General features: G+C 44.5%; 1 protein-coding gene across 7 annotated transcripts in view; it reads left to right on the top strand.

The window, feature by feature from the left end:
* The window catches only part of LOC110524442 (voltage-dependent R-type calcium channel subunit alpha-1E), a 111,021-nt gene extending 95,849 nt beyond the window's left edge, over positions 1-15,172 (top strand). For 4 of the 7 annotated variants that reach the window (XM_036978234.1, XM_036978236.1, XM_036978238.1 and 1 more), the window contains 21 exons: positions 489-649; positions 827-964; positions 1,281-1,482; positions 2,048-2,212; positions 2,764-2,874; positions 2,985-3,065; positions 3,169-3,288; positions 3,547-3,612; positions 3,739-3,830; positions 3,919-4,081; positions 4,670-4,797; positions 5,678-5,774; positions 6,613-6,718; positions 6,848-6,955; positions 7,074-7,174; positions 7,274-7,380; positions 10,973-11,117; positions 13,016-13,144; positions 13,712-13,856; positions 14,101-14,282; positions 14,394-15,172. In XM_036978234.1, coding sequence (XP_036834129.1) covers positions 489-649; positions 827-964; positions 1,281-1,482; positions 2,048-2,212; positions 2,764-2,874; positions 2,985-3,065; positions 3,169-3,288; positions 3,547-3,612; positions 3,739-3,830; positions 3,919-4,081; positions 4,670-4,797; positions 5,678-5,774; positions 6,613-6,718; positions 6,848-6,955; positions 7,074-7,174; positions 7,274-7,380; positions 10,973-11,117; positions 13,016-13,144; positions 13,712-13,856; positions 14,101-14,282; positions 14,394-14,951 — 3,105 coding nt within the window. In that variant the 3' untranslated portion in view covers positions 14,952-15,172. Of the gene's footprint in view, positions 1-488; positions 650-826; positions 965-1,280; positions 1,483-2,047; positions 2,213-2,763; positions 2,875-2,984; positions 3,066-3,168; positions 3,289-3,546; positions 3,613-3,738; positions 3,831-3,918; positions 4,082-4,669; positions 4,798-5,108; positions 5,206-5,677; positions 5,775-6,612; positions 6,719-6,847; positions 6,956-7,073; positions 7,175-7,273; positions 7,381-10,972; positions 11,118-13,015; positions 13,145-13,711; positions 13,857-14,100; positions 14,283-14,393 lie in introns of all 7 variants that reach the window. The other 3 variants (XM_036978235.1, XM_036978240.1, XM_036978237.1) reach the window with 2 other exon arrangements.
* Positions 15,173-17,461: the final 2,289 nt, after the last annotated feature.

Here is a 17,461-nt window from a genome sequence, read left to right as displayed (position 1 = left end):
AACCGGGAGACCCATGAGGCGGCACACAATTGGCCCAGCATCATCTGGGTTAGGGGAGGGTTTGACCGGCTGGGTCGTCCTTGTCCCATTGCGCTCTAGCGACTCCTGTGGTGGGCTGGGTGCAATGCACGCTGACATGGTCACCAAGTGTACAATGTTTCCTCTGACACATTGGTGCAGCTGGCTTCTGGGTTAAGTGAGTTTTGTGTCAAGAGGCAGTGCAGCTTGGCGGGGTCCTGTTTCGGAGGACACACGGCTCTCGACCTTCGCCTCTCCTGAGTCCGTATGGGAGTTGCAGCGATGGAACAAGAATGTAACTACCAATTGGGGAGAAAAATGAAAATATATATATAAAATAAAAGTAAGCCTCAACAAATCCCTGGCTAACTGGACGAAAGCTGAACCCCCACAGTTTTAGCGTATCACTTTCTTTGACTCTCTTTTTCAATTGCCTTCCCTCATGCTTCGTCCTCTGCCTGTGTGTGTAGGCAGTGTTTGACTGTGTGGTGACCTCTCTGAAGAACGTCTTCAACATCCTCATCGTCTACAAGCTCTTCATGTTCATCTTCGCTGTCATCGCTGTGCAGCTGTTCAAAGGGAAGTTCTTCTACTGCACAGACGGATCCAAAGACACAGAGAAGGACTGCCAGTAGGTGTCTGCTGAGCTGCCTGTATACGCTCATACACTGGGCCTTACAGAACACTAACATACTGTAGTTGTGGTGGATGGAGACCTATTGGAGACCTACAGTATGGTCATGTTTTTTACTGCTTCTTTGTCCACTGAATGTCTATTGTACACTGTGTGTCTGTCTCTTCCTTTCAGAGGCTTCTACATTGACTATGAGAAGGATAAAAAGGAAGTGAAGAGAAGGGATTGGAGGAGACATGACTTCCACTATGACAACATAGTCTGGGCCCTACTCACTCTGTTTACTGTCTCCACTGGGGAGGGCTGGCCACAGTAAGTCTCACTCTCTCCATACACACTTTCCACTATGTTACAACAGCACCTTGTGGACTAGTGGTTAGAGTGTCCTGCCTGAGATAGAAAGGTTGGAAGTTCGATCCCTAGCCGAGTCATACTAAAGACTGCAATAGACTAGCGTTCTGTTCACGGGGTGTATTTGTGCCTCACACTACAGAAACACTATGAGCAGTTCCGACTCGCACAAGACTACTTTCTTTTACTATGTCACTACTGTACATAAGTTAGACTGAAATATCTTTCAGAAAGTCCATTGCTGAGTACACTGTGGTCTGTCTGTGTGTCTGTCCAGGGTCCTGCAGCACTCTGTGGATGTGACAGAGGAGGACAGAGGTCCCAGCAGGGGCAACAGGATGGAGATGTCCATATTCTATGTCATCTACTTTGTGGTCTTCCCCTTCTTCTTTGTCAACATCTTTGTGGCTCTCATCATCATCACCTTCCAGGAGCAGGGAGACAAGATGATGGAGGAATGCAGCTTGGAGAAGAACGAGGTGATGGAGTCACACACATACACAAACACACACACACACACACACAAACACACACACACACACACACACACACACACACACACACACACACATACACAAACACACACACACACAAACACAGTGAATCATAAAACAAGCTAAATGGAACCTAGACATTCCTTTTTAACTGTAGACTTTCCAGTGATAATCTAGAACACACCAGCTCAGTGTATGTGTTATTGATATGGTTTGCTGGTGGAATGTAGCACACACATCAAAATGACCCCGTCTGCGCTTTTAGATTTAACTCGCTCAGTCTTGACAGGTTATTACACAGAGGAGCACACTGGCTCATGGAAAATGCCTGGTAAATATACAGGAATAGTGAGATTTCCCCTCCAGACTCACATAGTCTCTCCCACCAGGTATCCCTCAGTCAATATTGACCAGAATGTTCCCAGCAGTCCATACAGCAGTGTCTCTACTTCAAGGAGAAAATATAAGGACTTTCCCAGAGCTAACCGCTTCATGCTTATTCCCAACAAAGTGTTCTTCAACTTTGCTTCTTGTGTGTTTTCCCTTACAGAGGGCTTGCATTGACTTTGCCATAAGTGCCAAACCCCTGACCCGCTACATGCCTCAGAACAGGCAGACGTTCCAGTACCGCCTCTGGCACTTTGTGGTCTCCCCCTCCTTCGAATACACTGTGCTGGCCATGATTGCACTCAACACCATTGTCCTGATGATGAAGGTGTGGATAATGATCACATTCAAACAATCCACTGAACTAATCCCATTTGTAAAGCAGAAGTCTAGTCCCTGTGGTGCAGAAGGTATTATGGCGCCTGTAGCTGTAGCTGATTGGGGTTGTAAGATGCATGTCCCTCTACTCTGTGCTGTTCTCTAGCTAACGGTCTGGGTTTCTTCCATTCCCGTCCTTGTGAGCATTTCATTTATTCCAAGAAAAGGCCTTCAGTCAGATGGAAGGAGTGGATGACTCAGCCTCTATTAAATATTGATCTATATCCACCGGCTAGTATTTAACATGGCCTCGTTAACTCTGTCTGTACAACTCAGAGGAATGACTCCTTTTATAGCCTCAGCTTAATGTTACGCTATTTATGTATCAGAGGAAATCTGCTATGAACCTGTGGCTATAGATCTACAGTTGTATGGTGATTGAGCAAGATGGTCTGTGTTTAGGTTCATTGTGTTATTTTGGGTTGTCTGTGCATCCCAGTAATTTGGGGTCATTCCAATGGTGTTTAATGGTGTCTCTCTTTATCTCCTATATGGTGGTAGTATTACTCTGCCCCACCAGCATACGAGGCTGTGCTGAAACACCTGAACACAGCTTTCACTGTGCTCTTCTCTGTGGAGTGTGTCCTCAAGATCATGGCCTTTGGCTTTCTGGTGAGGAGCAAGTTAATGCCTTACTGTCCCATGACATCATGATCTGATCCTGTTTGCCATGCTACTAACATCTACTGACTGAAGAATGGATGTGTTCCCCTCTTCTTCAGAACTACTTTCGAGACACTTGGAATATATTCGACTTCATCACAGTTTTGGGAAGCATCACAGAAATAGTGGTAGACTTGCAGGTAACAAAGCATTACTGAATATCAATCAATGGCTGATTGTGTTACCATTTCTATACAGTGCACTGATAAGGAGCTGTAAACATACTCTCTCATCTCCCTGAAGTCAATTGAGACCTTCAACATGGGTTTCCTGAAGCTGTTCCGTGCAGCCAGACTGATCAAGCTGTTGAGGCAGGGTTACACCATCCGCATCCTGCTCTGGACCTTTGTCCAGTCCTTTAAGGTCAGCTCTACACACAGTACAGTACAGCACTGGATAGGGACACTTAACACTGAAGGCAGGTGTGTGTGTGTGTGTGTGTGTGTGTGTGTGTGTGTGTGTGTGTGTGTGTGTGTGTGTGTGTGTGTGTGTGTGTGTGTGTGTGTGTGTGTGTGTGTGTGTGTGTGTGTGTGTGTGTGTGTGTGTGTGTGTGTGTGTGTGTGTGTGTGTGTGTGTGTGTAACGTCTGTTACTGTGTCATGACACAGGGTTTCTCTTTCAGGCTCTCCCCTACGTTTGTCTGCTCATTGCCATGCTCTTTTTCATATATGCAATCATCGGAATGCAGGTAAGGTGTTGCTTTATCTATTCTGCCACTTTCTAAGTTTGTCATTGCATGGTGTGAATCTGTCGTTTCTGTATACAAGACTGAGTCAGGACATATCTCATGATATATGCCTGAATATTCCTCAAGGTTTTTGGAAACATCAGACTGGATGAGGAGACACACATCAACCAACACAACAACTTCAAGACCTTTTTTGGTGCTCTGATGTTGCTATTCAGGTACAGTTGGACATCCTTCATGTGTCACACAGTGGCAAACCGGGGCTCATTTTCAGTCACTGAACGACACACCGCTGTCTGCCTGCAGGAGTGCCACGGGGGAGTCGTGGCAGGAGATCATGCTGTCATGTTTAGGGGGGCAGAAGTGTGAGCCAGACCCCTTAGCTCTAACATCAGACCACGAGGAGCGCTGTGGAACTGAGTTTGCCTACTTCTACTTTGTCTCCTTCATCTTCTTCAGTTCATTTCTGGTAAGAGTCCTACTCTGACTCCTACTGTCCTACTCTGACTCCTACTGTCCTACTCTGACTCCTACTGTCCTACTCTGACTCCTACTGTCCTGCTCTAAAAGTCCTACTGTCCTACTCTAAGAGTCATACTGTCCTACTCTAAGAGTCTTACTGTCCTACTCTGAGTCTTACTGCCCTACTCTAAGAGTCTACTGTCCTACTCTAAGAGTCCTACTGTCCTACTCTAAGAGACCTACTCTAAGAGTCATGCTCTCCTATTCTAAGAGTCCTACTGTACTACTCTAAGAGCCCTACTCTAGGAGTCCTACTGTCCTACTCTGAGTCCTACTCTCCTAACTCTAAGAGTCTTACTGTCCTACTCTGAGTCCTATTGTCTTACTCTAAGAGACCTACTCTAAGAGTCCTACTGTCCTACTCTAAGAGGTATACTGTCCTAGTCGAAGAGTCCTACTGTCCTACTCTAAGAGTTCTACTCTTACCAGAAATTAGCAGAAGAAGTTGAAGGAGACACCTACATGCATATATATTTCACTTTCATACACACATACTGTAGTTCCTTGTCTATGACCTCCTCTAATCACTGTTCAGATGCTGAATCTGTTTGTGGCTGTAATCATGGACAACTTTGAGTACCTCACCCGGGATTCCTCGATATTGGGGCCTCACCACCTGGATGAATTTGTTCGTATCTGGGGTGAATATGACCGAGCTGCTTGGTAAGTCAGAGGCCCAACAGCAACACAACACATACAAAGTAGCAGCACATATGTGAATTATTTACTATTTTACAGTTATTCTAATGTTACTCCCACCTACTTACAAAGACCACCATATAGCCCTAATGTCCAAAACATCTCATGATATGAAAAGTATTGCATATTTGGCTAATTGCTGTCCATTGTGTCCTGATGCTTTGCTTTCCAGGTTATTTATCTTAGGGCAATGCTGGCACTTCAGCTCTGGTAAACTTCAGCAAAGCTGAATCTCTATGTTCATTGTTAACTACATAAATGTATGTTCTTTCCAGTGGAAGGATTCACTATAAGGAGATGTACAAAGTAGTACGCACTATTTCACCTCCCCTGGGCTTTGGAAAGAACTGCCCCTACAGGGTGGCCTACAAGGTTTGGCTCCCCCACCACTATTCCTCGCTCCCTCAACCCCTTCCTACGTTGGGATCCTTGCTCTGCCCCCCGCCCCCTCCATTCCTCTCTACCAGTTACTACTACTGCTCTATGGCCTGCTTGCACTGCTGGAGGAGGCCAGCTCTGGCTCTGCTCCAGGCCAAAGAATGACTGGGCTGTGGCTTCAGGATACAAAGAGATGGGTGTTCCATAAGTACCTGCCAGATCCACAGAGGACCCTACTGTCATTCCTTTGGTCATGTTAGATTTCTTCTGCTCCCTCTTTTCTATGCCAGGTCTGCATAGAAAGACCACAACCTGATCTTATCATTTTCCTCTTTCTGTGTAATGCCATTGAATAACCCTCTTTCTGATATCTCTTCCCTTTTACATATTCCTTTCTTCCTCCATTCCTTGGGAATGCCTTCCTTGCCCTCCTCGTCATCTGCCTTGCTCCCTGCCTCCTCCCCAGCGGGCGTATTCATTACACTGACATGTATGAAATGCTGACCCTCATGTCGCCACCTCTAGGCCTCGGCAAGAAATGTCCATCCAAAGTGGCTTATAAGGTAGACCAAATGCAGACAGGCAAAGTTTCTATGTTAGGTCAATGGAGACGGCAAACTAAAACCTTGCTCTCTGTCATACCGGATCATCCCAATTCCAAATGAAGTGTGGGAAATGGCTGTTGTCTATCGTATCGTAATGTGTCGCTTGTTCAACTGTAAGAGAATCTACAATGGTGTTTTTTGATTGGTGGATGACAATACGTACAGTAAAAAGAAAATAAGCATTGTGCTTTGATGTTTTCTTGTTTTCTATTGGTTTGCATCTTGGCAGAGAACTGACTGAGTAATTAATTGATGTTTTGTGTGTTAAGAGCTGTCTGTGGAGTAAATGGCTTTTACAGTCAGTAAGAATGCAGCTGTTTTGAAACGGGTGCATAAACCTGACATATATTTCATAGAGCCACACTGTACAGTGTCAGAATGTCATACAATCTTCCTCAATCAGTGTTTCTTGATTACTTCCTATAAGTATATGCATATGCCTTCTGCCCTTGCACTCTTGCTTTTTTTCACATATCATTTCCCTGTCATTTATTTTGTGATATGTGTGCATGTGCAATGGCAGAGATGCACCTACCCTCTTTGTGCATGCTGTGTTGTGAGAGTCTCTTGGCTGTTCTTACTATGTCATTCTTATTAGAGTATTGTCTTATCACATGTGTTTTTATCCTTATATTGTAAGTTTAGCTTAAACAGTGAAAACATATTATCAAGTAGAGACTTGAGTACTACATTAAGACTGCAAATGGCTAGCTCCTCCCATTTGCATCATGTTGTCTCCTGTTTGATGAGATATATTTCCTGCTTCCCCCTCTGTTCCTTCCATGGACACCCTCAGAGGCTGGTGCTAATGAACATGCCTGTGGATGAAGAGATGTCGGTTCACTTCACCTCCACCCTCATGGCCCTGATCCGAACCGCCCTCGAGGTGAAGATAGCCAGAGGTCAGGCGCTAGCTAACATGCTATATACTTAGTATAACCTTGTTGTTTTTCTCTACTTTCTCCACACACTGTTGATCAATTTCCTCCATAAGTTGCATGCTTGATCTGCTGTTGTTGTGGTGGTTCCAGGAGGGGAGGACCGAGGTCAGATGGATTCAGATCTACAGAAGGAGATAAGTGTCATTTGGTCACACCTTTCACAGAAGACCCTGGACCTGCTCGTCCCCATCCACAAAGGTGACAGTCAGAATGTATGGTCCCACTGGCATTAGTCAATGTAATTGAACTATTTACTCTAGGAGTTATGAATTTCAAAGAATTCCAAATTAGTGACATTATGCCATTGGTCTTCCAGCCAGTCATATGACCATTGGGAAGATCTATGCAGCCATGATGATCATGGACTACTACAAGCAGAGCAAAGCCAAGAAGCTCAGGCAACAGCTGGAGGAGCAGGTATATACCTCTATGTACAGTATAGTTAGGAAACCACCTCCTCTTAACGGTAGTTTGCATACTCTCATACTGTACCTGTTTCATCTTCACCCTCTATAGAAACACGCTCCCATGTTCCAGCGTATGGACGCGTCCTCTCTGCCTCAAGAGATCCTCTGCAGTGCCAAAGCCCTCCCTTTCCTGCCCCACAGCCCTGGATCTGCCCTGTAAATATGTTATTTTACTCATGAATAGGGCTGCCGGCAGTCATGAGTTATGACCGCAGTAAAATTCCACGTGACCGCTACCCATCCCTGTCGCGGGATCATTTTCAACCGCTGAATAGCATAGCGCAACAGTCACATAATATTACTAAAAAATATTAATATTCATGAAATCACAAGTGCAATATTGCAAAACACAGCTTAGCCTTCTGTTAGTCTCAGATTTTGAAATTATGCTTTACAGCGAAAGCAATCCAAGCGTTTTGTGTAAGTTTATAGATAGCTTAGCATAGCATTATGTACACTTAGCATCAGCAAGCTTGGTCACGAAAATCAGAAAAGCAATCAAATTAACCATTTACCTTTGATGATCTTCGGATGTTTTCACTCACGAGACTCCCAGTTACACAACAAATGTTCCTTTTGTTCCATAAAGATTATTTTTATACCCAAAATACCGACGTTTGTTTGTCGCTTTATGTTCAGAAATCCACAGGAAAGAGCGGTCACGTCAACGCAGACGGAAATTCCAAATAGTCTTCATAATATCCACAGAAACATGTCAAACGTTTTTTATAATCATTCCTCAGGTAGTTTTTAAAATATATATTCGATAATATATCAACCGAGTGTGTAGGTCTTTCAATAACAGCGGGAGGAACAATGGAACAACTCTGTAGTGCAAAAACTCACTCTGAGAGCCCCCACCTATCCACTTACGCAATGTGATCTTTCACGCTCATTTTTCAAAATAAAAGCCTGAAACTATGTCTAAAGACTGTTGACACCTTAGGGACGCCAGAGAAAAAGGAATCTGGTTGATATCCCTTTAAATGGAGGATAGGCATGCAAAGGAACAGAAGGGTTTCAAAATGAGAGGCACTTCCTGATTGGATTTTCCTCAGGGTTTTGCTTGCAATATCAGTTATGTTATACTCACAGACAATATTTTGACAGTTTTGGAAACTTTAGAGTGTTTTCTATTCTAATCTGTCAATTATATGCATATTCTAGCATCTTGTCCTGAGAAATAGGCCATTTACTTTGGGAACGTTATTTTTCCAAACATAAAAATAGTGCCCCCTAGCTTCAAGAGGTTAAGTTATGGTAATCACCTCTTATGCACTCTGGGCATGCTTTGATAGTACCCAACTTGCTAACTACCATCAGGTCCTACTGGCCTGGTACTCAGGGCCCTCTAACCACTCTGACATCATCGCAAATGCAATTTAAAATCACAACAAACACTTATCATCAAAACAGTATAGTGCTTTTAAAACTGACTTCACTGTGATGATCAGTTTGAAGACAGAAGTTCAACAGCAGGTTGCATTAAGTGTAAAACATGGTAGTTGTGGATGTTATTTCAAAGCCTAATACAATGAAATGGACAGCGCTTTCTAAGGTGATGATTCATTCAAAACACCTATACACATATTAGAGCATATACATGTGCATAGACTTATGCGCTCAAGCCTGGGGAAAAAAACAGAATAAAATTATGATTGTGCAATACATAGCCTACCGCATGTTACCCATGGCAGAAAAACATAAAACAAAACTGATTTAAAATGTCTGGTGCATAATTGGTCTGGCCTATACTTTAAAATTAAACAAATTAGAGTAATCACCTTTGAGAGTGGTGGACTGTATTATTATGCATACTGGATGGACTGGTTACCTTATGCTCTGCTCCAAAATGTCTATCCATGATTCTGGTAGAGAGCCCTAGGCGATTCTGTTGGTTCATTGTGCAGGGCAGGGCAGCTTACAGGTAGCCTACAATTAAAGGGAATTTGTATTTGATTTTGAATAGCCTAGTAATAGGGATTTAAAAAAATATTTGTATAATGAATTGGGTGGCACATTACCTTTTAGCTACAGAATCTCTCACCACCGTGCGTTTCCATCTCCTCCTCTCTCCTTTATTCCTTTCTCAAGCATGCAGAGGGGCTGTCAACAGTTCAGTGAAATATGTTTTGTTTGCGAAAACATGTTACTATTGATGTTCCCGAACAGATTTCATTCACTTGGTATCCCAAATCAAGCACTGGGTAGCTGCAGGAATAGGGTTGGATAGCCCATTGCATACAGAGTTTGGGTGGAATATCACCTGTCACACAGCAAGCGCATGCTCCTCAAACAGTAATGCATGGAGTGAAATAAGTTTACTTATATGTATTTCTCAGCTGCTCATATTAAGCATAGCTCCGCTATAAAACCAAAGTAGCCTACCGGACCAGTGGGAAAGCACAGAGCCTCCATTCGCTATTCCAGTGCATACAGATGACATGTATTTTTATCATGTCCTTGTTCCTGCCCATTTGATAATGGGCCATTCTAAATCCGAACTCATTTTACATATTAGTAAAGACAAGATTATATTGCTTATAGCCGCATCATGCAGCCTATATATGTTTTCATTTCTAAGACATTCTAAGGTTTGTATCATTCACAACTAAAGTTGCCAAATAACTCTAAATCTTGAGTATAGGAGGACCTGTTTCAAATTATTTTTATGCTCCGGAATGGTAAATATATCTTATTTTATTCAGCTAGTTCAATTATATTCTTCTTACTATAAAATCATATACAATAATAGAACAGGACTTATAAGCGTATCTTGTAAGCTAAATGAACAAGCCTACAGCTTATGGCGCACAGTCAGAAAACATACAGTCTGTCACGGCCGTTGCTGGAAGAAGACCAAGGCGCAGCGTGGTGAGCGTACATTTTCCTTTTTATTTCAAAATGTTGCCAACAAAACAACAAACGAAAAAACAACAGTGAAGCTTACAGGGCATTAGTGCCACAAACAAAGTTAACTACCCACAATGAAAGGAGGGAAAAAGGGCTACCTAAGTATGGTTCCCAATCAGAGACAACGATAGACAGCTGTCTCTGATTGAGAACCATACCCGGCCAAAACATAGAAACACAAAATCATAGAAAACAAAACATAGAATGTCCACCACAAATCACACCCTGACCAAACCAAATAGAGACATACAAAGGCTCTCTAAGGTCAGGGCGTGACACAGTCGGCCTACTCCTATTCTGTTTTCTGAAATACATTTTCTTCGTATCATAATGTTTCTTTAGACTTGACTAAAATATATAATGGAATTATTGTGAAGGTGTATATTAAATTGATTTATTATACTTCTTAAATGTAGATGTTCATCGGCAGCTTGTATGCGTGGAGGGCTGGAGATGCTAAACATGTTTACATTAATTAACGGTCAATTGCAGTGAGACTGACAGTCTTTTTACATTGACATTTTAGTCATTTAGCAGACAGTAGTGAGTGCATACCTTTTCATAATTTGATTCTCCTTTTTTTCCCCGTACTGGTCCCTCATGGGAAATGAACCCACAACCTTGGCGTTTCAAGTGCCACGCTTTACCAACTGCGCCACAATAACCAGCTGCATGATAATAACCGTCTGACAAAATGTCATGACCGTCACAGCCCTACTTCTGAAGTCCCCAATCCTGTGTGTGCGTGCCTGTAGATGGAGTTAATAGATATGTGTTCATCCTAGATAGGCATGCCTCTCTGAGCGTCTGTCTGGCTTCCTATCTGTTCCATCAGGACCAGAGGAGGATTTGTGGCCTTGAGTCCCATATCCCCTCAGGAGATGTTCATGCAGCCCATGTCCCAGGACCTAGAGGACAGAGAGGAGGACTACCACAACTATCACCACCACCACCTGCTCCACCACCAGCTCCACACACTGGTAAGGACTTGGTCTCAAGTACTGTAACACCTCCATGAACACACTCACTCAATGCACTATAATCAAATCAAAATCAAATCAAAGTTTATTCATCCCGTGCACAGTTTACAGCAGGTATAAACGGTGCAGTGAAATGCTTACTTGCAAGCTCCCTCAACCAAGCAGTACAATACATTATGTCACATTGTATGTTATATGTATGTATTACTGTGTTACACACTTAATGGGGAAATAATTGTGTTATTATTACAAACATAATGCATGAGTAGACTTTTGATGGGTAAACCTCCAGTGAGATAGGATGGAGTGAGAAGGGTTCCATTATGGTCTGGTCGGCTGTGGTTGTGATCCAGAGAGATGGGGAGGAGAGGAGTGGGGGTTGAGGCTGTCTCTCCCAGGAGAGGCAGCGTCTGACTGGACTCACTCTGACTCATCCACTCCCCCATCCATCTCTTTGTCACTGTCCAGCCAATTAGCTGTCTCTGTCCACCAATTGTTACCCAAGAGGCCCGGTCCAATCAATATTCGGGTATTTTGACACTAGTTGATTAGTGGGGTGGAGTTGGTTGGGGGGTGGTTGTGGGAGGGTGTTGATTTGTGATTTGTGTTGAAATATTTGATGTATGGTGCCAGTATATTCTGATTCAACATCAAACTCTTGTCTGAAACAAGAACGTAAAAAGTATTGCTGTTGATCAGACTATCATCATAGCAATTAGACCCAGAACAGATTGGTCATTCATTTGTGAGTCATGCACACTCTTACCTTACACTCAAAGCCATTCAAACACACAACAACTTTAGTTAACTCTACACAGTCCAAGCCAGTTCTATCTAGCAGAGCTGGATTGTAGTCGATGATACGGCTGTCTGGCCCCTTCTGTGTCATTCTCAACTTCACCATGGCAATGTCTCACCATGCTGTTCACTCCACACAGTGTCCCTTGTTTAAGGCATTTATCACTACTCACCCATTTCTTTGAATGGTATCATAATTTCTCCGCCATAGGCTTTGATGAACCATGCGTATTATGCTTATTTTGCAAGATTGTTGTGATTCTGCTGAGTTTTGGCACTGTGGGGAGTGTGACTTTGACGACATGAAAGCGTGTGACTTTCTGTAAGTGTGTGAATGGAACAGGGACAGAGACGGCGGCTTGTCTCTGGTGGTTTGGTGTCAGCACGCTTCTCATGGTTTTGTGGTTTAATTATGCTGTGTTGGTATTTGGCACCTTTGTCATCAACAGAGCTATATGCCATATGGCACTCCCATCCATCTCTCTGTTCTTTGAGCAGCTGTACCGAGTTCTGTTGGAGGATACTGCTCATATTTCGTGGTTTTGGTTTCTCAGCTCTTCTCAGCTCTTTAGTGAAGAGTGGGGCATTTTGGTTTCCTATGCCTGCATGCCTGTGACTGGTTCTTGCCTCCGCTTCATGGCTTTCAGTTATTCAAGCTCCATTTTAAGCTTTAAGCCGTTGTTGCGCATGTAGACACCGCCCACTTCCTTCCTTCAGCCCCTCCTATCTGCCCTGCCCCGCCTGGTTGTCAGCCCCTCGTTGACAGTGGTACTCCTACCCACAGTACTTCTGAGCACCCCAGACAGTCACCACTCACACAGGTTCACAATGAATAATGAAAAATTAATACATTACACTGCCAACACACAGTGCTTTGGCTGCCGTTGTGCTCAGCCAGTGCTTTTAATCTGAGTAAAGAGGGTGTACGGCTATTCGATAGCAATACTGTACAAAATCTCAGTCAGCATACTACATCTGCTTGTGACGTGTTGGTACAGTAGCCCTCTGCTGGTCCTCTGACATCATTGCTGCCAACTCTGTTTTCACACATTAGAACTCTGCTGTGTTTCTCTCTCCTCCTTCTTTCTCTGACTATATAGGTTCCGGAGCGCAAAGAGTTTAACCGCAACCTTTGCCCCACTAACAGGCAGGATGCCCCACTCAGGGTGCCCGGGCGGGCAGTCTCTATCCGAGCCTCCTCTATGCCTCGGCTGGCTGTAGACACACAGGTACCTGTTACTGTATAGCCCCTCACCTCCCCTCCTCTACCCATGGGGCCTCAGAGAGAACAGGACCCAGGCAGACAGCCTCTGTGGGGGCTTCAGAGGGACTGAACACTGGAGCAGTGCAGCCACATATATACAGCAATCAGCCATGAAGTGGAGGAGGATTGGGTGTTAACTAGGTTGCTACAGTATATACATCTGATTTCAGCTGCTACCTTCAATGGTTGTTGACAGTGTGGATGGCGTACTTTGATGGTTTCTAGTTCATCCTTGCGTGGCCAACATGCCAGTGTGCCATGTTTCCCAGACGTTGTATTTTTAGTCCATGGTAATATGGATAGGAAGTGGCTTTGGGTCCTCAAAAAAGCACAATATAATTACCATGTGTTAAACATGGAATGTGTGTTGTGGATGAGAGAAAGTCTTCTGCTCAGAACTCAGATTAGAACTCCACACACTTTCTACCCTCTCACATTCTCTCAACCAAATGTATATGTGTGTATATGTCTGTATATCTATATGTGTGTGTGTCTACTGTATGTGTGTATGTGTTTATCTGTTTGTGTGTAGGTGGGGACAGACAGCAGCAAATCAATGAAGCGCTCCTTCTCCACTATTGGGGATCAATGTGTGAATGGCCTGTGGCAGGAGGAGTACTCTCTGAAGAGGGTCAGTCCTGACCGTCTGAACAGACCACGACAGAGGAGCATCAGAGGTATACTACACTCAGTAACAGTCAGCCACTGAGTTTACATGGCATCTTTTCCTTCACTCTGGTTAAAGCTGGAATGTTTTCAATATGCCTCTGCTTAGGGTCCATTCACTGATCCTGACCCCTTTCATACTTTAAAACCATTGAAGAACAGTGGAAGCTATCAGTTTCAGATGCCCCCTGATGGCTGTGTATTTACTATACTGTGTTCCTCTTCATAGCTCCCCTCTCTCCCCCTGCCTCTCAGGAATCAGGTGCAACCTCAGGGAACCAGTGGATCATGAGCGGGGGCGCTCCAAAGAGAGGCGTCACCTGCTGTCTCCCGACGTGTCCCGCTGCAACTCTGAGGAGCGGAGCCAGGACCCGTCACAAGAACGCAAGCAGTCCCGTTCCCCCAGCGAGGGACGCACACATGCCCTCCACAGACAGGTGAGTGTAGGCCCTGAGCCTATTATTATTCAATTCCTGGCTTTATCTATCAAACACTGTCCCTACTACCATTGAAGCTTGGTTTATGTGTGAGGTCTCTACTCTCTGCAGGGCAACACTTCAGGCAGCCCAGACCTGTCCAGCACACCCCGCGGCCGGCGCCAACTCCCCCAGACGCCCTTGCGGCCACGCCCTCACATCTCCTACTCCCCCCTGGTGTGCAGAGCCCACCTCTCCCCCCCTGCTGCCAGTGAGGGCAGAGCCCGGACCCAGGAGGCCCCCGGAGAGACGGAGGATCCCTCGTTGCGGGAGGAGGGGGAGAGGCTAGCCCCAGAGTCAGGAGCGGGGGTGGGGGTGGTAATAGGGGTGGGTGGCCCAGGGTTAGGGGTCAGTCACCCGCACCACTCACCTCACCGGTACATCTCGGAGCCGTACCTGACCCTGCACGAGGAGTTACACAGCCCAGACTCCTCAGGCCTGGATGAGACTCTGACCTTCGAGGCGGCCATTGCAACCAGTCTGGGCCGGGCCAACACCATCAGTTCTGCCCCCCAGCTCAGACACAACTGGCAGGTCCCCAACGGACACTTCCATAAACGCCTGGGTCAGGCCAGCTCTGTGGTTGCCTGCGAGCTCTTGAGTGACACGGACGAGGATGACCGCTGTTAGGGCCGGGACTTGTAGAAGAAGAGCAGGAAGATGGACAGCAAAACTGGGTATCAGAAAGACAGGGGTCCTCAGTTTGAAGCACACTGTCAGGTCGTGTACTGAGTGTGCATCTGTATGTGTGTGTATCTGCACTCTTAAAAAAAAGGGTTCCAAATGAGTTCTTCAGCTGGCTCCCGAGTGGCGCAGCAGCCTAAGGCATTGCATCTCAGTGCTAGAGGCATCACTACAGACCCTTGTTTGATCCTGGTTTGATCCCGGGCTGTATCACAACCGGCCGTGATTGGGAGTCCCTTAGGGCGGCGCACAATTGGCCCAGCGCCGTCCCGGAGGATTTGGCCGGGGTAAGCTGTCATTGTAAATAAGAATTTGTTCTTAACTGACTTGCCTAGTTAAATAAAGGTTCAATAGGATAACCCTTTTTAGTTCCAGGGGGGGAACCCTTTTGGGTTCCATGTAAAACCCTCTGTGGAAAGGGTTCTACATGGAACCCAAAAGCATTCTACCTGGAACCAAAAAGGGTTCTTTAAAGGTTCTAGAAAGCACCTTCTTTTCTAAGAGTGTGTGTTTGTAGGAGTGCAATATGTTTGTCAAATCAACAAGACAAGGAAGATATGGGGACTGCTGGCGTACAGTGCAAACGTTCACCAGTTGCATTTTGATTAATAACAAAGTCGAATAACTCAAGATGTAAAGAATGTTTCCTCACTTCTTAGACCTATGAAACAGAGTAAGTATGTGTTCAGTACAGTGTGTAGCAGAAAAATAGTATGTGGCACTGAAGTATCAGGAATGTATTGAAATTGTGCTCTTTTCCTCCTGTAAGATAAGAAGTTCTCAGTTATTAGATCTTTATTGATCATGACACAGTGGTAGGTGTGTAGGGATCTGAAGCAGACATTGTTTGTCACAGACACTGTTTTAAAACAACTCTCCTCTCTCATTTCACACGACATCAATGGGGTATTTCTCAGGCAGTGACGTGAATGGTTCTGTGTCAGTCAGCCAATGAGGAAGAAGGTGTCACAACAGAAATGACCGTATGCACCAGTTAACTCACCGATCGTGAGCTCTCACCTGAGAACAAAAAAGGTTGTTGAACAAAGTGAGAGGAAAGGCCTTTCCATTTGTTGTAATGTTCTCTCCAGTAGATATGACGATCCACTTCAAGACGAGACAAGGACCTGACCTTTCCCTGATATATGCTGTACATTTCCAGAGCTCTGGTGCTTTGATCCCTCTAAAGTCAGGTGTTCCAGCGTCATTTCATGTCAATGCTCTAGTTGTCATTTTCAGCCTAAATATGTTGGGTACTTGTGTGCTCCTCAGTGTGTCTCTGGACAGAGGACCCTCTTCCCTGCTTTTGTCTGTCACTGTCACCTCACTGGATTACGCATGATGTCCACTGTGAGGCCCTGGATGAGGTCCAGCCCTGAACTATAGACCCTCACTGGACAGCAGCAAAACTGGCCTCTTGTACAGAACAATATGGAAACAACAGACATAGCATGTCCATGTGCTGGATACTACTGAAAAATATAGTCTACAAAGCCATTTTTCCTGTAAATAGAATCAAGTGTCTTGAGGATGTGTTGCCTTTTATGTCATTATGAATACTATCTGTCCTTTGATGCAAATTATGTCAATATGGATGTGTTTATGGATGATTCCTAACTATGATTTATTTGTAAGTTAACTCCCATGGTACTCTGAACGCTGACTGAGTAAATTTTTGCCAACAGGTTTAGCAGTGCTGTATAAAAAGAGAGTTTTCCCTGATACAGCTCTTTGTTGTAGCAACATGATCGTGATGGTGATGGCGATGATGACGGTTATGGTGATAGTGATGATGATGGCTATGGTGATAGTGATGATGATGGTGATGATGGTTATGGTGATAGTGATAAAATGTGCCTGCCTGTGAGTAGGGCGACTCAGAACAGTTGATGGATCCATGTGCACTCAGTGGTGTTCTCTCTCATCAGACCCCAACAGAATGATGTTTACATTTTGAACAGTGATTGTTGCCAAAAAGAGAGCTTATATTATATCATGTGCTGTGTTGTAATTTGTTTTGTTGACATGTTTCTGAAATGTGAACAGGACGTATTTGGTCCGATGTTCTGCTGGCCTATATGGGCCCACTGCTCTGTGAAACATGATGAGTTTTATGTTGCTTCTGAATTTCTGGTATAGAAAAGCATTCTGGTATATATGTAGTATATATAAATAAATACATGTGTAGTTTAATGGATTGTTTATACTATATTTCAATCTAGATGCCTGTATGACTTTGACAAAAACAATTTGCATATCTGTGTTGTGGCAGAACAGAGGGTTTGGTCAAGACGTTTACACAGATCAGACACGGACAGAAAAGGATTAGCTCAGTTTCAAGGGTGTTTATTTAAATAATACATCAAAAAGAAAGGGTATGTCTCCCCTATGACACTCTCTCCGGGATACCGTCTTCTGGGCTCCGGGTCTTGCTGTATCCTGTTGGGATCAAAACT

Source organism: Oncorhynchus mykiss, chromosome 5 (assembly GCF_013265735.2).
Source record: "Oncorhynchus mykiss isolate Arlee chromosome 5, USDA_OmykA_1.1, whole genome shotgun sequence".
In the NCBI taxonomy this organism is placed as follows: Eukaryota; Metazoa; Chordata; class Actinopteri; order Salmoniformes; family Salmonidae; genus Oncorhynchus; species Oncorhynchus mykiss.
The sequence above is the reverse complement of the archived record's forward strand: the minus strand, read 5'-3'. Positions and strand labels throughout refer to the sequence as shown.